Consider the following 21,061-nt stretch of genomic DNA (forward strand, 5'->3'; position numbering starts at 1 on the left):
CCATTAGGAACTTCTGTGGCTCATTGCCCCATGTTTCAGGGCAATTCATGAGGTTTGGGGAAGGGTAGTAGGGGAAGCAGGCAGTGGCTGTAGAAGAGAAGGAAAAGGTGGAGACGTAGTGGTAATCATAACTGTGGTATTTGTTAAGCACTTAGTATGTGCCTAGAACAGTACTAGGTGCCGGGTCAGATACAGGAAAATCAGGTCAGACAGACTGTCCCATATAGGACTTGGTCTATTATCAAATATCTCCTGAAATTATTTATATTAATGTCCGTCCCCCTTCTAGACTGTAAGCTCATAATCAGGGAACACGTATACTAACTCTCCTGTATTGTACTCTCCCAAGGACTTAGTACAGTGTTCTGCACTCAAATACTAATGATGATCATCATGATGAATATGATGCACTATATGAAATGCTTGGGAAATTGAACAGAGTAATTCTATTTTTATTTGGGGAAGGAAATTGTTAACGTTGAAATTCTCCTGGGAGGGAGGTCCTTGTCGCTGGAAGAACCAGCTCCCAAGATGAAGGTAGGATTGTGTGTAAATAACAAATGGGTGATCTTGTATGCTGGAGTCTTGGGTCTCTTGGCAGAGTGAGTGCCCACCCAAGCAGTGAACTCTATCAGTGAAAATTGAAGTCCTTTCTCTGCACAGAGCTCACACTCTGGAGCAAGGAGAAGGGTATTTTAACCACATTTGAAAGATGAGGAAACTGAGGCACAGGATGGTTAAATGATTTGCCCAAGGTCATATAGAAGGCCAGTTGGGCCAGTAGAATACAGGGGTACTGACTATGTCACTTTCCACTAAGCCATTCTCCAGGGTGAATTTGTCAAAGTGGAGATGAAAGAAGCATTTTCTTAGAGCAGAAGCAATTTCTGTAAGGCTGATGAGGAAATATTAAAATGTGTCAGTGTCCATACTCTTAACACCAAGCAACAATATAGTGCAGGTCCATTATGCTCTCTTCTTTCCTGTTGTAACAGTCTTTGAAAAATGACGAAGCATCTGCCAAGAATGATGTTCAGAAACTTCTGGAATTAGGACAAAAGCAAAGGTAAGATTCTTCTTTCTCCTGTTCCTTCTCTTTTTCCCTTCCTCTCCTCTACTGAACGTGACCGATTGAAACTATGACATTCCATATTCCTTGGCTTAAGCTGCTAAGCAAAGAACATCCAAGAGGTCATAAACAGAAGCTCTCCATAGAGATTATTCAAAAGGGTAAGTAGTGACAGATGGTGGGCAGGGAAGAATCAGTTATATTGTTATACTGCATTCTCCCAAGCACTTAATACAGTGCTCTGCACACTCTAAATGCTCAATAAATACAGTTGATTGATTGGCGGGATTGCTTTGACCTCACAAAGTGTTGCCTGATTTTTAATACATTTCATTCAGCATCCAGTAATTGACAAAATAAACAAAACATATCCATTAATAACAACTGCATTCCATTCAAGGAAACAAATCTTGCTCAGCTTCCTATGTAATTTTCTAAGTGAATACTATTAAATAACTGGAGAAGATGGTCCGTCAGAAGGCAGATCTGGCAACTATATATTCAACTGACTTTCCTATGTATCTTGCACTACAATCACCTAGTGTGATAAAAATATATTTTTGGAAATAGTTAAAAGCTAGTTACATATATTTAGAAAGCAATATGATAGAAGTGGTATGTTTAAAACATTTATTAAGTGCCAAGCACTGTACTAAGCATTGGGATAGAACTAAGATAGGCAGGTTAGACATAGTCCTGTCCTTCCAGAGGTTCATGATCTAAAAGAGGGAGAACAGGTATTTTAACCTCATTTTAAAGATAAAGAAACTGAGGCACAAAGTGGTTAAATCACTACCCTGATGATCTGCAGGCAAGTGGTGGAGTTGTGATTAGAATCATGGCCCCCTGACTACCAAGCCCATGTTGTTTCACTAGTTTCCTAGGGGTGAAAAAGAGGCTGGAGAATGCTTTTAGAATTTAAATGTGAAATGACTGAATGTGCACCGATGTTATTGTAACTATTATCAGGGAGGCTATTTGAAAAGCATTGTGGATTACTGGGAAGAGCAAGGGCCTGGGAGTCACAGGACCTGATTTCGAATCCTAGCTATGTTACTTTGCCTGCCCTTGGACCTTGGGCAAGTCACTAAATTTTTCTATGGCTCAGTTTCCGCATCTGAAAAGGATATTAAATGCCTGTCCTCCATTCTACTTAAAATGTGATCCTTCTATGGGAGAGAGACTGCTCTGATCTGCTTATACTGTATCTAAACCAGAGCTAATTGTTACTTATTCATTTTTCACTACCAATACCTCACTAAATATGTTTGAGCTTATTGAAGCATCATGCTAGAAAACAAGATGACCCTGTATTGACCACTTTCCAGTCAAAGTTTGGAAATATGTAAGCAGGTTTGCAGTGAAAGTTACTCAAGTGTCATAATACTCATTAAGTGAAAACCATGGAAACCATCCCTGTGGGTAATAATCCAGTGATCAAGCATTTCATTTGGTGGTGCAGAGATTCTGATGTTTCAGTATGTTTCAGGAAAAACGAGGCTGTTTAAGGAAAGCTGACGTTACAGATGAGGCCATAATGAAAAATATAGTTTATCAGAAGTACAGGTTAATAACAGCTAAAGGTGATATCCTCCACTAAAATGAATATAATTAGTCCAAATTAGTTATTTTTGTCATTCTGCAGTACTCTTTTAGTACAGTATAATGCATTCCATAAAGCAGAAAAGCACTCATATTTTTTGACCAAGGCGCACACTTGATGACTAGGTTTTAACTAGTTGGATTATCTTGGTGATAAAGTCATTTGCTGAGAGAGTCTGGGAGCTTCATTAACTTTTTCCAGCTCCAGCATTTAATGTATAATGCATTTGGGCTATTTCACACAAAATGGTTTCTTGGAAGCCATGTGAATTCTCAACCAGTCAATCATTGATATATGAGTGTTTATTATATGTAGAGAACTGTACTAGGCATTTGTGGGGAGAGTGCTACAATAAACATAGTTGATAGATATATTTCCTGCCCCCAAAGAGCTTTCAAAATTCCAGAGTGCTATTTTGAAAATAACAAGCTATCTCACAGTAATCATTAGTGATTTCAGTCTAGTTGGGACATGTAATTCCATGTGCACTGGACCTATAGATTGAAATTCATAGATTGTAGATTGAAGTTTGTGTGTTTCTTTTTACTCATACTTTAGAAAAAGGTCTGTTTATTGCAATATGTCATTAAAATGGTCCCTTTAGTATTGTAATATATAAACATCATCAGAAATTTGTAATAGACTTGAAATCCCATGCCTTGGACTCCATACATTATTACATGCCAAATTATTTTAAATTATAATGAAAAGATACAGCTCATTTAGAGGATGATTTCATTTAAAGAGAAGTTCCTGAGTATGTGAAATAGAAAAATTTCTTATTTTATCAAGGGGAAAAAAGCTTATTTAATCAGATAACTGAATACCATTTTATGTATTCAATAGAATTTACTGAATGTCTATTTTTATGCTGCTCTTCTATGCACTTTGAATATGTAATAAAGGTAAGAAAGACTGTCGTTGCTCCCAAGGATTTTGAAATCTGGAGATTACAGTTTGAAGATAAAAATAAAACAAAAAACCCCCATAAAATTTAGAGTCACCACTGCAATGTATTCCACCTATAAATCCTGCCTGATAGCTGAAGACAAATATATGAAGAATCCTTTCCTATTGTGGCAGATCATAGGTCTTTTTGGTATGTCACCACTTATGATGTGTTTTTTTTTCCCCCTTATGCTCAATAAGGGAAATACCAGGTAAATAATTAAATATTTCATTTTTTTTGTTTCACTAAAATAACAATTTTACCTGGAAAATATTTTCTAGAAGCAACTTCTGTGCAGTAATAAGGTATAAGTCAGTGAAGAATAGCAGAAAAGGGTTGCATTTTTGCACTATAAGCAAAAAAAGAATAATTTGCTTCTTATGTTTCAAATGCACAAATCTCTTCAGCTGCATTAGCATGTTGGCTTTGGAATTGCTATATTGATTCTTTTTTCTATACAGTATGCAACTTGCAAATATTTCACCCTGTGGGACTCATGCTAGATGCAAAAGGCAATTTTCCTTACATAGAATGAATTTTTTCCAGTTACATTGGAGAGGAGGCTTATTAGCAAGATCTGAAGTTTGAGCTCACCACTTTTTTTTGGTTTTTTTCTGCAGAACTAAAGTTGTGTATTTCCTAAACAAAAGTAAACAAACAAAAAAGCTTTTTTAATAGATGGAAAGGCTGAAGAAATTGTGTTGTCTTTTTACTAAATTAGGGAAGAAATGAAATCCCTCCAGGAGGCCTTTCAAAAACAGCTAAACGAGGCAACTGAGAAAGCAGAGAAACAGCAGGCTACCGTGAGTGAATGTGTCTTATTCATTTCACCTTTATCTTTGTGACTGTGAAATCTTCATTCTTCCTGACATTACTCTCTGATTAAAGGCCTATATTCACTTATTCATTCATTTAATCATATTTAATGAGTGCTTACTTTGTGCAGAGCACTGTACTAAATACTTAGAAAGTACAATTCAATAATAGAGACAATCCCTATCCACACCAGGTTTATAGTCTGACATCACCTAAAGTCATATGATCAGAAATGTGACAGTTGGATGCTATTCTTTTTAATGATATTTGTTAAGCACTTACTGTGTGCCACATTAGTTTGGACACAGTCCATCTACTACATGGGACTCACAATCCTAATCCTTATTTTACAGTATGGTAACTGAAACATACAGAATTTAAGTCACTTGCCCAAGGTCATACAGTAGAAAAGTGACAAAACTAGGATTAGAACCCAGATCCTTCTAACTTCCAGGGCCATGCTCTATCAACTAGGCCATGCTGCTTCTCTTAAGGGGCTTGAATCCAGGCCGAGAGAGTACATGAAAGTGAAAACTGTTTTCATTTCTTGATGCATAGCCTGGTATAATCAAATGGGATAATGAAAGATGCAGGTCAGCATTTTGAATTCAGGAAACCCACAGATCTGACCTCTACTCTTTTTCCATCTTCCCAAATGGAGCTAATGTGAGCATTAAGGTTGCTTCAATGAAGGGAGGTTGGAGTTAACCAGTCTACCTGATTTTGGTGGCTCCAAATATCACTTTACATGGAGCAAACTGCGGTCAACAGGAAAAATCTCCCAGGTAAAGAGTTAAATGTCATAAACTTGGAACCATATTTGGGATCATTCTACTAAAGTTGTTGACCCCTACTTCTTTTGTTTACTTACTCCAAAGGAAGAGCCAAAGGACAGCAGGACTTGATTTGAAATAGGGAGCTCTTGTTCTCCATAAAGCCTCCATAAACCAGCAGCAGGATAGGTTCTTCTTGACTTTGAGGTTTCATATTTTTCCCTACCTCGGACTTCCTACCTCTGACCATGAGAGAAACACACCAGCTGGAAAGTAAGGGAAATATCACTTGAAGAAAAGATAATTTGTACATATTTCTGATTCAAATAGGAATTACTTCCAACTTTAGCCAGAGTGATATTTGTTTACATTGCTCTCAGCTTGGGATGTGATCCCACTATCCCCTGCCCAAGATAATTCTCTTAAAGCAAAGGGCAATTTACCTTTAAAGAACTGTCCTGTTTTCCAAAAAGAATTCGAAAACTGCAAAAATTTTCTAACTCTTCATTGTGGTCTAAGGTCATATTTAGGTTTGAAAATTTTCTAAAGCAAATGTCTGCATTTTATTAAATGCATACCTACTTGTTTAAGGTGTTTCTATTTCAGAGAAATAGACTGGGGAAATAAAGTGTTAGAAAAAATATTGCACACCATGCAATATTCCTTTGATGACATTCTCTTGAGAACAAAAAAAAACAACAGTGGAGGAAGCAATATGTGATGTATATCCTTAAAATTAAATTAATATTGAGGAAATTTGATGGAATACTAATGAGACAAGCAAACCAATTCAGAATATTTGGAACCCTAATATGATGCTTGTATGGGCAGCTAAAGTACATCTGTGAACTAGTATTAGAGTTCTTTTTAAATTGAAGTTCAACTTCTGCTGTCCTTGTTCTTCTCATTCAATTTCATATACAGATGTCAGGTTTAGCTTTCAGCACTTTTCCCTGACATATTTTGTTCCATTTTCTTGCCAAGAGTTGTGCAATGTAATCTGGTCTTGTGCTTTTCTTTTCTGACTGACTCTACACAAATTTTTCTTGATTGGACAACTGACATGTACAAAACATCCAGTTTTGAAATTACAACCTGGATTGAAGAATTGTTATTAAAGAACTGAGAATAAGACCGCAGTCACGTTTCTCATTACTGTATATTAGTTGACTGCCAAATTAACAATATGAATTTTTATATGTAGTAAACAATAAGCACCTGCACGTAAAGTGATGATTATGCACATTAACCTATTTTGGTATTTAGGAATTTAAAGTAATTAAGTAAATCAAATTATCATTGAAAAACCTGCTGTGGGTTTAGTTTGCCAAGGGAAGGCAACTTATGAGGTGAAAAAATGCACTCAAACATTCGCCTCAGAACTCAAAGAAATTAAGGTACACACAAACTCCCAAAGATTAATATTTATGAAATTTAAGTTTGCCAGCAGTCTATATTGATATTTCTTTGAAGAAACAGAATATTTTTCTTCTCAACATCAAGCTCTGTAAAATGAAATCTATCTGAAATCAGGACCAAAAATTCAATCAGATAGGAGACTGGTAAGCAGGCTAATTTCTTCCACTCTAATAATTTAAGTAAGCATCTCCAGCCCATCAGGAAACAGTCTGTTGTACATCCCAAGATATTCTCCAGATACTAATGCTTCTATTTCCTATTAAAATTGAAGCACTCAGAATACTTTTGCAAAAGTATTCTGCTCATCAATAACTAGAAGTTCAACACAGGCTGTAAGATCAATTCTGGATTTTTTAGAGGAAAAAAACCAGAATGTTCTTCATTTTTAAAATGGATTTTAGTCAAAGACCAACCACTTCTCATTTCATGCATGTGTTTATTATACAATTTGAATCAGATAGAATCTCCAGCCAGGAATGTCATCAATCTTGCCCTTGATAGTATTTGTTAAATGCCTACTGTGTGCCAGGCACTGTATCAAGTGCTGGAATAGATACAAGATACAGTTTGGACAAAGTCCCTATCCCATTTGGGGGTCACAGTCTTAAACCCTGTTTTATAGATGAAGTAAGAAGTTAAGTCCTGAAGTCACACTTCAGACAAGTGGCCGAGCCAGGAGCACCTAGACATGTCACATTCCCCCTGCCCAGAGGAACTGATCATAGTGTTAGTGGCACGGTGCTACTTGCAGTTGCTCATCCTTGATACTCACTTTTCCCCGAGTTGTGGAGTGCAGAGAGTTTAAAGGTGCAAGTGTAATGAAGCTTCACCTGAGCTAGCCAGCAACAGCAAAACCAACATTTACACCCAGGTCTCCTTCCCAGGGCAGTGCTCCATTCACTGGACCAACAAGACTTACAATTTGAAGAAAACACTTTTTTAAAAGTCAAGGAGAATTATTCCCCCAATCTGTAATGTTGTCTGGATATAACACAATGTTGTCTGGATCCATTAGCTGGTATGGGTTGTAGAGCTGTAGGAAAAAGTGGCTGTTGTGTGTGCCATCAATTAAATGTTGGTAAAATATAATTTAAATCTAATTTTGAAAATTTCAAGGTCAGAAACTATTAGAAGTCAAGGCCACTTGTTAGAAGCTATTAGCTTTAGTAAATGTAATAAGCTCTGGAATGCAAATGCACTGAATATCCTGAACACTTCAGTGTTCTACGCACCACAAGATTGTTTTTGTTTAAATTGCAAAGTCTAATATATTTTCATTATCTTTTAATTACAGTTATTAATTTAAAGATGGCCAAAATTGAATAACAATGAGATGTGAAGATATGAGTAAACAATTTTAGCAACACTAAATAAATAAGTGTATTAGGGCAAGTCGGAATGACTGAGGGCTTTGTTGCATTGTATTTTGGAAAAGTCTAGAGCAAATCAAAATTCCCTGTTTCTGTCAAGCATATTTGTAGGAATGGAAGATGAAGATACTGCACTCTTAGTTGGTACCCAAAATTGATGACAGTTCTTTTTATGCAAGCCATAAATGAAAAAAAGACATAAACATCCTTTCAAAAATATGAAAGTATATACCTGAAAATTAGAGATAAATGAAAGATGATACTCGAAGCCTAATTTAGCACAAAGTTGTGTTCTTGCGTGGGTCATAAAAAGAGGATTTAGGGAATGTAAATCATGGCCATTTCATTACTTCTTTGTAGCAAACATTTAAACAAAGACCACAGAGGTATTAGAGATATTTCATCCAAACACTTCAAGCACAGAAACAGATATTACATGGGATATGTAACGTCATTCCTAACCAAGTTGAAGTATGCGACTCTTCTTCAACTTTGTTATATTAGATGTTCACAGATTCATATCACCAAAGTCATCTGTGAGAAGCTGTCTCCAGCCTCTTAAATTTCTCCAATAGTAATTGTGATTCAAAATTAGTTTATTTAGAATAACCATAGCATTGTGAAACATTCCACAAGTGGATATTTTTTATGTCTGAACCAGCACTTAACAACTACTCACAGGATTTAAACAATGAGCTCATTTGCATTCAATCATTGATTCATTCATTCATTCATTCAATTGTATTTATTGAGTACTTACTGTATAGAGTACAATATAACAATAAACAGATACATTTTCCTGCCCACAATGTTTCTTAGGTGTTCTTCTAGCTGTGAATTTGCTAGTATGCTCTGTGTATTTCTAGCACTAGCACTCTCTATCCGTCTCTTAAATTAATTACCACCCTTTTATTGACAATGTATCACATTACTTCATAGAATTCTTACAAAGTACAGGAATTTGCATAATATTTGAATAATACTGCATCTGTCTTTGTTGAAGCCTTGGTAAAAATGTACTCTAATCAGTAAGAATGACAGCTTATATTTTCACACTTGAGCCGTCCCATTTTTTGGCTATTATAGCTCAACTTCATTCCCTCCTAACTTCTAAAATGTGACAATGGATTATTAAGAGTTGCTATTCCGCAAAGAGCAAAATTATATAGACCAAATGAAGAATTTAATTCTAAAATGTACCCAGTACTTTAGTTGCAGTTCTCCATAATCACTACTTCCTATTCTATTGGAGCATAAATCTGAATCTGTTACTACAAAATAAGAAAACCCTTACTTCACTTAGAGGCAACTGTATACCTTAACATTTTCAATGTTGCTACATGATTGTAGAAATGATTAATATCCATGTCAAACTTTGAATTGTAATTCTGACCGAAAACCTTAATCAATTAGTGGAATATCTAATACTATTATTTTCTCTTCAAGATTAATTTTTTAAAGACTGAAGTGGAACGAAAGAGTAAAATGATCCGTGATCTCCAGAATGAGGTAAGAATCATATATGTTGATCTTTAAATAATCATTTTAAACAAATTTAGAATTTTATACTTGGAAATTTCATATTATATTAAAATAAAGTTACCATATTTCCTTCTTTGAAGAGGTCAGATGGCTTCTAAACTTAAAAATCTATCCTATTGTTTCTGTTCATTGCTTCCCCTAAATTTATAATAGCCTCTTCGAATTTTAAAAGCTCAGCATTCATTAACGTCATTCTTTATTACTTTCCATTTCCCTTTAATTCCTAAAAAAAAAATCACGTTGAAAACACAGTGGAAGAGACTTCACTATATCATTTTTCAGTTATAAAAATACTCAGCAATGATAGCAGAGTGTCAAAAACTAATTAATGCTAACTCCTTCAGAATTAGGCAAATTACTGTAATTCACAGTGCATCCTTTATAATTTACTCCTCTCTTCTTCTAATGAGTGGTCATTTGAGTAATTGCCATCCTGAATAGAATATGAATTTGGGTTTTAATGAGACAGACATCAGTAAACTGCATAACCACATTAGATATTTATCTTTGTGTCTATTTTGGGGGTAATGGCAAGACACAGGAATGTTTGCTAAGTTTGGTTTTATCTATATTCAGCACCACGGGCATACAGGCATTCAGAATAGTGAAAAGATGAAATGTGCAGTGAGGAGAAAATGAACTCCTTAATGATGCTATGGATTTTCATTTTTTTTTTCATAATTTTTCTTCCCTCACTTCCTGAAATGTAGCAATGCACTTACAGTGGTTCAACAGGGTTGAAGCAGTTGAAACTAAATATCTGTGCTTGGGAATTTTATTTTAATATGCGCTGCATAACATTCACATAACTTCATAAAGTTATTGGTTAGAAGGAGAAAACCTAGATGTCAGTTTGTTCACAGAACCTAATTCCAAATTTAGCATTTACCATCAGCACAGTTGTGCTATGCTATGTAAAAACCTATTCAGCTACATCGCAAATCCAAGACAGAAAACTGAGAAATGATGGCAATGTTTAGTTATTTTTATGTTTTAAGGGGATAGTATTGAACATATTTTCTGTAGTATGATAGTCATTTTTGATGGTGTGCTATTTCTAAATCCTAATCCCACCCAGCATGCCCAGATAATCCTATTTTCTAGCCCCAAGTAAAGTGGAAGTCCATGAAGTGAAGAATATCTTGTACCCCATGTTGACTGGAATAGTAAACACAGTAGCAACCAGATTAACATTACAGGGAAGAACCCAGATCTGATACAAATGGAAAAGCATAACCTCTTTGCAAAAGTAGAAATGTTCCATTGTGAAATTCAATGGGAGGATAGGTTAGAACTCATTGCACTTGATATTCTGAAACAATAAATTAAAACATTTATATATATATATATATATATATATATGAATAATATCTTACTAAATCTTGAAATGTTTCAAGGCAAAATTTGTTTTCCCTTTCCAAAAGCTTTAAATTCTAATCCCTCTATTTTAAAGATAACTGCATTTGACATTAAGCAAGAAATCTGTAGCCTGCATAATTATTATAGTATTTGCTAACTGCTTACTATGGGTCATTCTGTGTTCCAAGTGTTGAGGAAGATGTAAGTTCAGCAGATCAGAGACTGTCCCTGTCCCACATGGAGTATACATTCTAACTGGGAAGAAGAACAGGCAGAGAATGCCCATTTTACCTATGGGGAAACTGAGGCAGAGAGGTGAAATCTTTTGACCAAGGTCACACAGGGGGCAAGTGGCAGAGCCAGGATTACTACCCAGGTTCTCTTTCTACTAGTCCACACTGCTTCTCATGCCATCCAAGACATGGATAACAGTGTCAGTCATGAGTTTGTCATCTTAAAGCTAAGGGCAATGAAAGGAAACAGTCAAGGAAGGTAATGAGAATTTGTACAAATAATGAGTTATTTGAAGTGAGTTCAAGAGACCAATACTACATCAGTACAACAACTGGCATCCAAATCCTGTTTTATTCATTAGCAATATGGAACTCTTCCCTTCCACATGCAGAATTATTTTCTATATAAATCATATTCCGTGGCTCAGTGGAAAGAGCACGGGCTTTGAAGTCAGAGGTCATGAGTTTGAATTCCGGCTCTGCCACTTGTCAGCTGTGTGACTGTGGGCAAGTCACTTAACTTCTCTGTGCCTCAGTTTCCTCATCTGTAAAATGGGGATTAAGACTGTGAGCCCCACGTGGGACATCCTGATTCCCCTGTGTCTACCCCAGCGCTTAGAACAGTGCTCGGCACATAGTAAGCGCTTAACAAATACCAACATTATTATTATTATTATTATATTTTGATACTCTACATTATTCTGCAATTATCAGGGCTTACATTCATTATGAATTTTAAATTAACAAACTTGTAGCCCAAAAAGTGGACTGGTTTACCCAGTGGAGAGAATGATTAGAATGTTAGAGAGTCTGTTCTAGGTCCCCTCACAGTATGAATTTCTTTGACTACTGATTTTGTTTTCAATTGTTGGTTTATACCTTTGTGAGGTTTGCTGAAAAATATTGACTGAACGCATGGAATTTGAAAGACTAATATATAGGTGTTAGGAAATGCTATGAAGGTCTTAAAAAATGTTAAGAAGCAGCATGGCAGAGTGATTAGAGCATGGAACTGGAAGTCAGAAGGTCACGGGTCATAATTCCGGCTCTGTCACTGTCTGCTGTGTGACCTGGAGTAAGTCACTTGACTATGCTTCAGTTACATCATCTGTAAAATGGGGATCAAGACTGTGAACCCCATGCAGAACAGGGACTGTGTTTAACTCAATTTGCTTGTGTCCACCCCAGCACTTAGTGTGGTGCCTGACACACAGTAAGTGCTTAACAAATACCACAACTATTCATTCAATAGTATTTATTGAGCGTTTACTATGTGCAGAGCACTGTACTAAGCGCTTGGGATGAACAAGTCGGCAACAGATAGAGACAGTCCCTGCCGTTTGATGGGCTTACAGTCTAATCGGGGGAGACGGACAGACAAGAACAATGGCAATAAATAGAGTCAAGGGGAAGAACATCTCGTGAAAACAATGGCAACTAAATAGAATCAAGGCGATGTACAATTCATTAACAAAATAAATAGGGTAATGAAAATATATACAGTTGAGCGGACGAGTACAGTGCTGTGGGGATGGGAAGGGAGAGGTGGAGGAGCAGAGGGAAAAGGGGAAAAAGAGGATTTAGCTGCGGAGAGGTGAAGGGGGGATGGCAGAGGGAGTAGAGGGAGAAGAGGAGCTCAGTCTGGGAAGGCCTCTTGGAGGAGGTGAGTTTTAAGTAGGGTTTTGAAGAAGGGAAGAGAATCAGTTTGGCGGAGGTGAGGAGGGAGGGCGTTCCAGGACCGCGGGAGGACGTGGCCCAGGGGTCCAAGGCGGGATAGGCGAGACCGAGGGATGGTGAGGAGGTGGGCGGCGGAGGAGCGGAGCGTGCGAGGTGGACGGTAGAAAGAGAGAAGGGAGGAGAGGTAGGAAGGGGCAAGGTGATGTAGACCCTTTCATTCAATAGTATTTATTGAGCGCTTACTATGTGCAGAGCACTGTACTAAGCGCTTGAAGCCTAGAGTGAGGAGTTTTTGTTTGGGGCGGAGGTTGATAGGCAACCACTGGAGTTGTTTAAGAAGGGGAATGACATGCCCAGATCGTTTCTGCAGGAAGATGAGTCGGGCAGCGGAGTGAAGAATAGACTGGGTCGAGAGAGGAGGAAGGGAGGTCAGAGAGAAGGCTGACACAGTAGTCTAGCCGGGATATAACGAGAGCCTGTAGCAGTAAGGTAGCCGTTTGGGTGGAGAGGAAAGGGCGGATCTTGGCGATATTGTAGAGGTGAAACCGGCAGGTCTTGGTAACGGATAGGGTGTGTGGGGTGAACGAGAGAGACGAGTCAAGGATGACACCGAGATTGCGGGCCTGAGAGACGGGAAGGATGGTCGTGCCATCCACGGTGATAGAGAAGTCTGGGAGAGGACCGGGTTTGGGAGGGAAGATGTGGGGCTCAGTCTTGCTCATGTTGAGTTTTAGGTGGCGGGCCGACATCCAGGTGGAGACGTCCCGGAGGCAGGAGGAGATGCGAGCCTGAAGGGAGGGGGAGAGGACAGGGGCGGAGATGTAGATCTGCGTATCATCTGCGTAGAGATGGTAGTCAAAGCCGTGAGAGTGAATGAGTTCACTGAGGGAGTGAGTGTAAATGGAGAACAGAAGAGTGCCAAGAACTGACCCTTGAGGAACTCCAACAGTTAAAGGATGGGAGGGGGAGGAGGCGCCAGCGAAGGAGACCGAGAATGACCGGCCAGAGGGGTAAGAGGAGAACCGGGAGAGGACGGAGTCCATGAAGCCAAGATGAGATAAGGTATGGAGGAGGAGGGGATGGTCGACAGTGTCAAAGGCAGCAGAGAGGTCAAGGAGGATCAGAATGGAGTAGGAGCCATTGGATTTGGCAAGAAGGAGGTCATGGGTGACCTTAGAGAGAGCAGTCTCAGTAGAGTGGAGGGGATGGAAGCCAGATTGGAGGGGGTCTAGGAGAGAATGGGAGTTAAGGAATTCTAGGCATCGATTGTAGACGACTCGTTCTAGGATTTTGGAAAGGAAGGGTAGTAGGGAGATAGGGCGATAACTGGAGGGGGAAGTGGGGTCAAGAGCGGGTTTTTTTAGGATGGGGGAGACGTGGGCATGTTTGAAGGCAGTGGGGAAGGAGCCATTGGAGATTGAGTGGTTAAAAATAGAAGTTAAGGAAGGGAGGAGGGCAGGGGCGATGGTTTTAATAAGGTGAGAGGGAATGGGGTCCAAGGCGCAGGTGGAGGGGGTGGCACTTGCGAGGAGGGAGGAGATCTCCTCTGAGGATACTGCAGGGAAGGATGGGAAAGTAGGGGAGAGGGTTGGTGGGGGGGAGGGGAGAGGCGGAGGGGTGACTTTGGGTAGCTCAGACCTGATTGTGTTGATTATTATTATTATTATTATTAACAATTTTCCTGATTTTTCTTAAATTTGGAAAATGATTAGTATGAGCATCATATAACTTGAAATATTGATAGTCTACAAACAACTAAGACACACTGGATCTTAAACTTTAGTGTAACTATTCAAGAAATGACTAAGGGTACAGATCTATTGCTGCTTGGAAGGCAATGATCCAAGGCAGAGTTGACCCCCAAGGATAAACTCTACATGGGTCTTTGATTTGCTTAATGTTTTAGACTTTTGAAATATCTGGTAAAATATTATTCTGAAGTTTAACATCCTTGAATGGTAATTAAGATTTTTCACCTGCAATCTTTTCATTTTTGGACAATACACAGTTAGAATGAGAATATTGTTGTTTTTCCACTGTTGGGAATAAGGTTCTTCATCATCCCCACCCCAACAGAAAAGGATTAAATCCTACTATTACCACTCCACAGTAAGGTTGCCATTTTTGGGGGAGATATCTGGTTTCATTTCTATACCACTTTCTTTGAATCTCACATATGTCATAGAGTAAAAGTCCACTTGATTGAATTTTTATTAAAATGATTGAGTACACATATCCCAGAAAATTTCTAGGATGAATTACTAAGTGAATTCAGTAGGCATTCTGGACATGTTGAATAAGAACCTGAGACTGACAATATACTACATGAATTATACTTATAGCCCACTACAAAACAATTAACTATAAACATTTTAACTGGACCGTGCACCACATGGAGTGAGGAAAAAAGTAAACTGTATCTAGCTCCTTTAAAAGATTTTACAGATCAGATTTCCTTCAAGCCTAGTGTTCACAACCTTCAAACACGTTAAAGCTTTGCTGTGGATAGATAGAACAACCACAAGCTTTAATTCCTCTATATTCACAAGCGGATTTTCCTCAAACACCCACTGTTAGTTTTAATACAATTCAATTTTCCACTTTCCCCCACAAATATTCTATGGTGTTGAAATGTTTTCTTTATAGTATCTTTTGAAGCCTAAGAATAATAAAAATACTCCTTTGATATAGGAAAAAAACCCTTTCAAAATTAGGAAAATAACCGATAGTCTCCCAATCTTAGTACAGTGCTCTGCACACAGTAAGCGCTCAGTAAATACTATTGATTTGATGGAAAGAAAATATTCACTAGGGAGCACATCTTTTTGAACTCTGTCCAACCTGATTACCTTTAAAGCATTCAATCACCTTGCCCCCTCCTACTTCACCTCACTAGTCTCCTATGAGCCTGTACATTTTGCTCTTCTAATGCTAACCTTCTCCCTATACCTTAATCTTTTCTGTCTCACCACTGATCTTATGCGCACATTCTGCAACTGGCCTGGAATGCCTTCCTTCCTCAAACCTAACAGACAATTACTCTATCCCCCTCCTAAGCCTTACTGAAGACATATCTCCAAGAAGCCTTCCCAGACTAAGCCCTCCTTTGCTCTTCTTTTTCTCCCTTCTGCATCCACCTGACTTGCTCCCTTCATTGATTCCCCCCTACTCCAGTCCCACAGCACTTATGCACTTATATGTAACTTATTTATGTTAATGTCTGTTTTCCCCTCTAAACTGTAAGCTTGCTTGCTGTGGGCCAGGATTGCATCCGTTAACTTGTACTGTGCTCTCCCAAATGCTTAGCACAGTGTTCTGTACACAGTAAGCACTCAATAATAAAAAAGTAATAATAATTATGGTATTTGTTAACTGCTGACTATGTGCCAAGCACTGTTCTAAGTGCTCGGGTAAATATAAGGTAATCAAGTTGTCCCACATGGGGCTCTTGGGTCTTTATCCTCATTTTACAGATGAGGTAACTGAGGCACAGAGAAGTTAAGTGGCTTGCCTAAGGTCACCCAGCAGACAAGAGGCAGAGCCAGGATTATAAACCAAGTCCTCTGACTCCCAAGTGTTTTCACTAAGCCACGTTGCTACTCTAAATAAAATGAATGAATAAGTACCTTGTATCTACCCCAGTGCTTAGTATAGTGTCTGGCTTATAGTAAGCACTTAAATACTATAAAAAAAAAACATATATATTTTTTGTTCAATTTCAATTTGGAGTTTAAAGAAACAAATTTTTTCCTAGGCCCACAACAGCAACAGCATAATTTTGCACATTTTATTAGAGAAGCAGCGTGGCTCAGTGGAAAGAGCACGGGCCCTGGAATCAGGACTCATAAGTTCGAATCCCAGCTCTGCCACTTGTCGGCTGTGTGACTGTGGGCAAGTCACTTAACTTCTCTGTGCCTCAGTTCCCTCATCTGTAAAATGGGGATTAAGACTGTGAGCCCCACGTGGGACAACCTGCTTCCCCTATGTCTACCCAGCGCTTAGAACAGTGCTCGGCACATAGTAAGCGCTTAACAAATACCAACATTATTATTATATGCCCTGTAAACTTTCCATTGTGCCTTAGAAAGGTCTTGAATCTTGATGATTGTTCCCAAACTCAGAATAGATGTATTGCTTTCTATTTTTACCACAAACCTTTAATACTCAAGTATTCTGTGTCCTTCAGACATTATCACCAGCATTCAAAAGCTCTTAATAAACACCATTTGGGTTCAAACAATGCTTGCAAACAATTTTACCATGTCAAATAGAGCCCTACGTTTGGCTAGCAGAATAAAGTAAACAACCTTCTCACTCCGACTTCCTCTCATCTCTCCTGACAACCTTCTGCACACTTTCTCACTCTGCCTAAAACTCTCTTTCCCCTTTATATTCAACAAATCATAGCTATCTCCAATATCAAAGCCTTCTTAGATCACAGATCTCCAGAAGTTCTTCCCACGTAGTCTCTATTTCATCATAATGTATTCCCCGACAGTCTCTTCACCTTGTAAGTACTTAAATATTATGAGGATTGTGGTATTGTAAACCCATAGCTGTTACTTCCCCTCTGTACCTTACTTTGTTTCCATTTTCCCTGCTAGAATGTACAATGTAGATTCCCAGAGGGACAGGATCTTATCTATCTCTAATACTCTCCCAAGTGATTAGTACCGGAGGATCTCAATAAATCTTATTGAGGCCACTCTCCATTTTTTCCATTTTTTACTATAGTTATTGAACTGATTTTTAACTAAATAGGGTGATCCAGTTGGAATTGATTGGCCTTTTCTGGAAGAAATCTTTTCTCAATCACTCCAAGCTTGAGACTGGAGAAAGTGTATTAGATTTATGTTGAAAGAACACACTCATAATCTAAGCCTCAGATAGGAGGATTTGTAGAGATTTTATTGGCCTTACATTTTTTGTAAAGGTCATTCTACACTTAGCAGCTCTTAAATGCTTAGGAGTTGAAACTTGCTTAAAGCAGATTAACAAAAAGTTGTTTATATAGTTAGGCTATCACATATGATGACAACATGAGCCCAAAATCTTCAAAGTTTTTAATGGGCACCATTAACCTTGTATTTAAAGAACCGGAAAGAGAAGCAGTTTTCCCTAATATATGAATCCTTCAAATGTCTTGGCAATTTATACTTACAGTGATAAAGATTTTTTTTTAGATCCACCTCTTTAAAATTAATAAGGGTGGCAATTTCCTGTTTCATTTGCACATGGGTGCCTCTCTTCAGTGAGATGAATGGCAAGCCACCCCATTATGGTGCCTGGGGAAAAAGAAATTCACTGAGGTTTAGGCGCAGTACCTAAAAATGATAAATGTGGATATTCAGTTTGCATTTAGAAACTTAAAATAACTGTTGAGAGTTTGAAAACTTTCTAACCCTTCACCTAGAAGAATTATTCTATGCAGCTCTATAAGGTAGGGAATAATCATCATTCCCAGAGCCTTTCTGAAAAAACAACTGACAAATTTCAAAGGCTAAGTGGATTAGTGAGTTTTTTGGTTTTTTGGTTTTTTTTTTTAACCAAACTACCCTGTCTTCTTGCTCTTGAGCCCCATGTGAGACTGTCTAATCTGTTCGCCTTGTAATTATTTTATATTGTGCTTCACATCCAGTAGGCTTGTAATAACACCATTACTATTAGGAACAATTTTGAGGATTCATCTCCCCTTCCCTATCCTTTTTCCTCTCCACTCTTCTTCCCCTTCCTATTTCCACCTTTCCAGCTCTGTACATAGATCTTTGTTTTAAAAGGAAGAAAGTCCTAATCATTGTATTTAATACTGAAGAAACCACAATAGAGGACCAGTGCTTAGTCCAAGGTTACTGAGAATTCAGAGGTGGTGTTTGCCAGTTCTAAACTTTAATTTACAATTTTTTTCCATTCAGTAACACTAGAAGGTAGCATTTAAATGTTTGACTAAGAAAAATAGCTGTTCATCAAATCTTATGAATGCCTCCAAGTCTTCATTAATCTATCTCTGAAATGGGATTGTGAAGGAAGGAGGACACTTAACAAGACTCAGGAGGCAAGATGACCTTCAGAACATTGTAGCCGTTCTGCTTTGTCTGCTCAACAGGAATATGTGATGTGCCAATCAGTAATATTTGTAACTTTAGCCTCTTGGAACCATGACACTTTATCACATTTCAACTTTTATGTGTTGAACACTAAATCAACTTAGAGATGCAGTCTAGAGCAGAAATTCAACCTATTTTCTCTTTGATAAGAAATTACAAGTGTGAGGCAAGCATGCTTATTATAGTAATGATCAGGTTTGGGTCCTCTTTTTGGCCTGGAATACCTTCCCTCTTCAAATTTGACAGACATTTACTATCCCCCCTGCTTCAAAGCCTTACTGAAAGGCACATCTCCAATAGGCCTTCCCTGACTAAGATCCTTTTCCTCTTCTCTCACTCCCTTTTGCATCTACATGACTTGAGCCCTTTATTGAGCCCCCCTCCCTGCCCCACAGCACTTTTGTATATATCTGTAATTTATTTATTTCTATTAATGTCTGCCTCCCCCTCTAGACTGTAAACTCATTGTGGTCAGGGAATGTGTTTACTGTTATACTCTCCCAAGTGCTTAGTACAGAGGTCTGCAAACAGTAGCCACTCAATGAATACGATTGAAAGAGTGAATCTTTTCCAGCACAGTATTACTCAATTAAAAGTTATAGTGTGCTTTTTATATTTCATTTTTAAACTAGACTGTGTGAATTTTGATCAGTTTGGTGTTATAGCAAAAGAATTTCTTGGAGAATGAGTTTTGCTTTCATTATAACACATGAACATTTCAGGTGGCTTTAGTGATATTTCTCTTTGCATTTGGGACTTTCTAGATTAGCAAAATTTGGTTTTATGTTTTATTTCATTCAGCAGTGGCTTTTCTTTGGTACTATGTTGGCAAATACAGAAAAATGGCCAAACCTGATCATTACTATAATAAGCATGCTTGCCTCATGCTTGTAATTTCTTATCAAAGAGAAAATAGGTTGAATTTCTCCTCTAGACTGCATCTCTAAGTTGACAACCTGATTACCCTGTATCTACCCCAGTGCTTAGAACAGTGCTCAGCACATAGTAAGTGCTTAACAAATACCAATATTATTATTATTATTATTACTGTATGCAGAACACTGTACTAAGTGCTTAGGAAAATAGAGTTGGTAGACACAATGCCTGCCCTCAAGGGGTTTATAAACCTTGGCTCTTTCCTCCTCCCAGCCTCAGGGCTCTCTTATGATGCCTTAATAATTGCTCATTCATTCATTCATTCAATTGTATTTATTGAGTGCTTACTATTTGATGAACACGGTTCTAAGTGCTTGGGAAATTAGATAGTCCAGGCCAGTGCTTGTCGGCAGATAGTCCAGGCAGTGTAGTGAATTATGAACTGGAGAGGGAAGAGGCAGGAGTTTGGGAGGTCAGAGAGGAGGCTAATACCGTAATCTAGGCAGATAGGATTAGTGATCATATTAACATGGCAGCAATTTGGATGGAGAGGAAAGGATGGATTTTAGCAATGTTATGAAGGTGAGACTGACAGGATTTGGTGATGGATTGGATATTTGGGTTGAATGAGAGAGCAGAGTAAAGGATAATGCCAAGGTTACGGGCTAGTTAAACGGGAAGGTTAGTGGTGCCATCTACAGTAACAGGAAAGTCCAGTGATGACAGAGTTTAGGAGGGAAGATGAGGAGCTCTGTTTTGGACATGTTTGAGGTGATGGGAGGTCATCCAAGTAGAGATGACTTGAAGGCAGGAGGAGATGCAAACTTGGAGAGAGGTAGAGAGATGAGGGTCAGGGCAGGAGATACAGATTTGGGTATCATCTGTAAAGAGATAGTATCTGAAGCTGTGGAAGTGAATGAGTTCTCCAAGGGAATGAGTGTAGATGAAGAATAGAAAGGGACTGAGAACTGAACCTTGAGGGACCCCTACAGTTATGGGGTGGGAGAGAGAGGAGGAGCCTGTGAAGGAGATTGAAAATGAATGGCCAGAGAGATAAGAAGAGTCCCTGGAGAGGACAAAGTCAGTGAAGTCAAGGTTGCATAATGTATATGTGAGAAGGGGGTGTTTCACAGGGTCAAAGGCAGCTGAGAGGTAGAGAAGAATTAGGCTCAAGTAGGAGCCTTTGGATTTGGCAAGAAGGATATCATTGGTGAACTTTGAGAGGGTGGTTTCAATCGAGTGAAGGGGATGGAGGCCAGATTGGAGGGGGT

At 38.4% G+C, this 21,061-nt stretch overlaps 1 protein-coding gene across 1 annotated transcript in view; it reads left to right on the forward strand.

The window, feature by feature from the left end:
- Positions 1-21,061, forward strand: part of LUZP2 (leucine zipper protein 2) — a 344,353-nt gene that overhangs the window by 169,761 nt on the left and 153,531 nt on the right. Inside the window, exons 3-5 of the mRNA XM_029059088.2 lie at positions 996-1,066; positions 4,343-4,424; positions 9,446-9,508. Coding sequence (XP_028914921.1) covers positions 996-1,066; positions 4,343-4,424; positions 9,446-9,508 — 216 coding nt within the window. The remainder of the gene's footprint in view (positions 1-995; positions 1,067-4,342; positions 4,425-9,445; positions 9,509-21,061) is intronic.

This window comes from Ornithorhynchus anatinus, chromosome 3, assembly GCF_004115215.2.
Source record: "Ornithorhynchus anatinus isolate Pmale09 chromosome 3, mOrnAna1.pri.v4, whole genome shotgun sequence".
Taxonomy (NCBI): Eukaryota; Metazoa; Chordata; class Mammalia; order Monotremata; family Ornithorhynchidae; genus Ornithorhynchus; species Ornithorhynchus anatinus.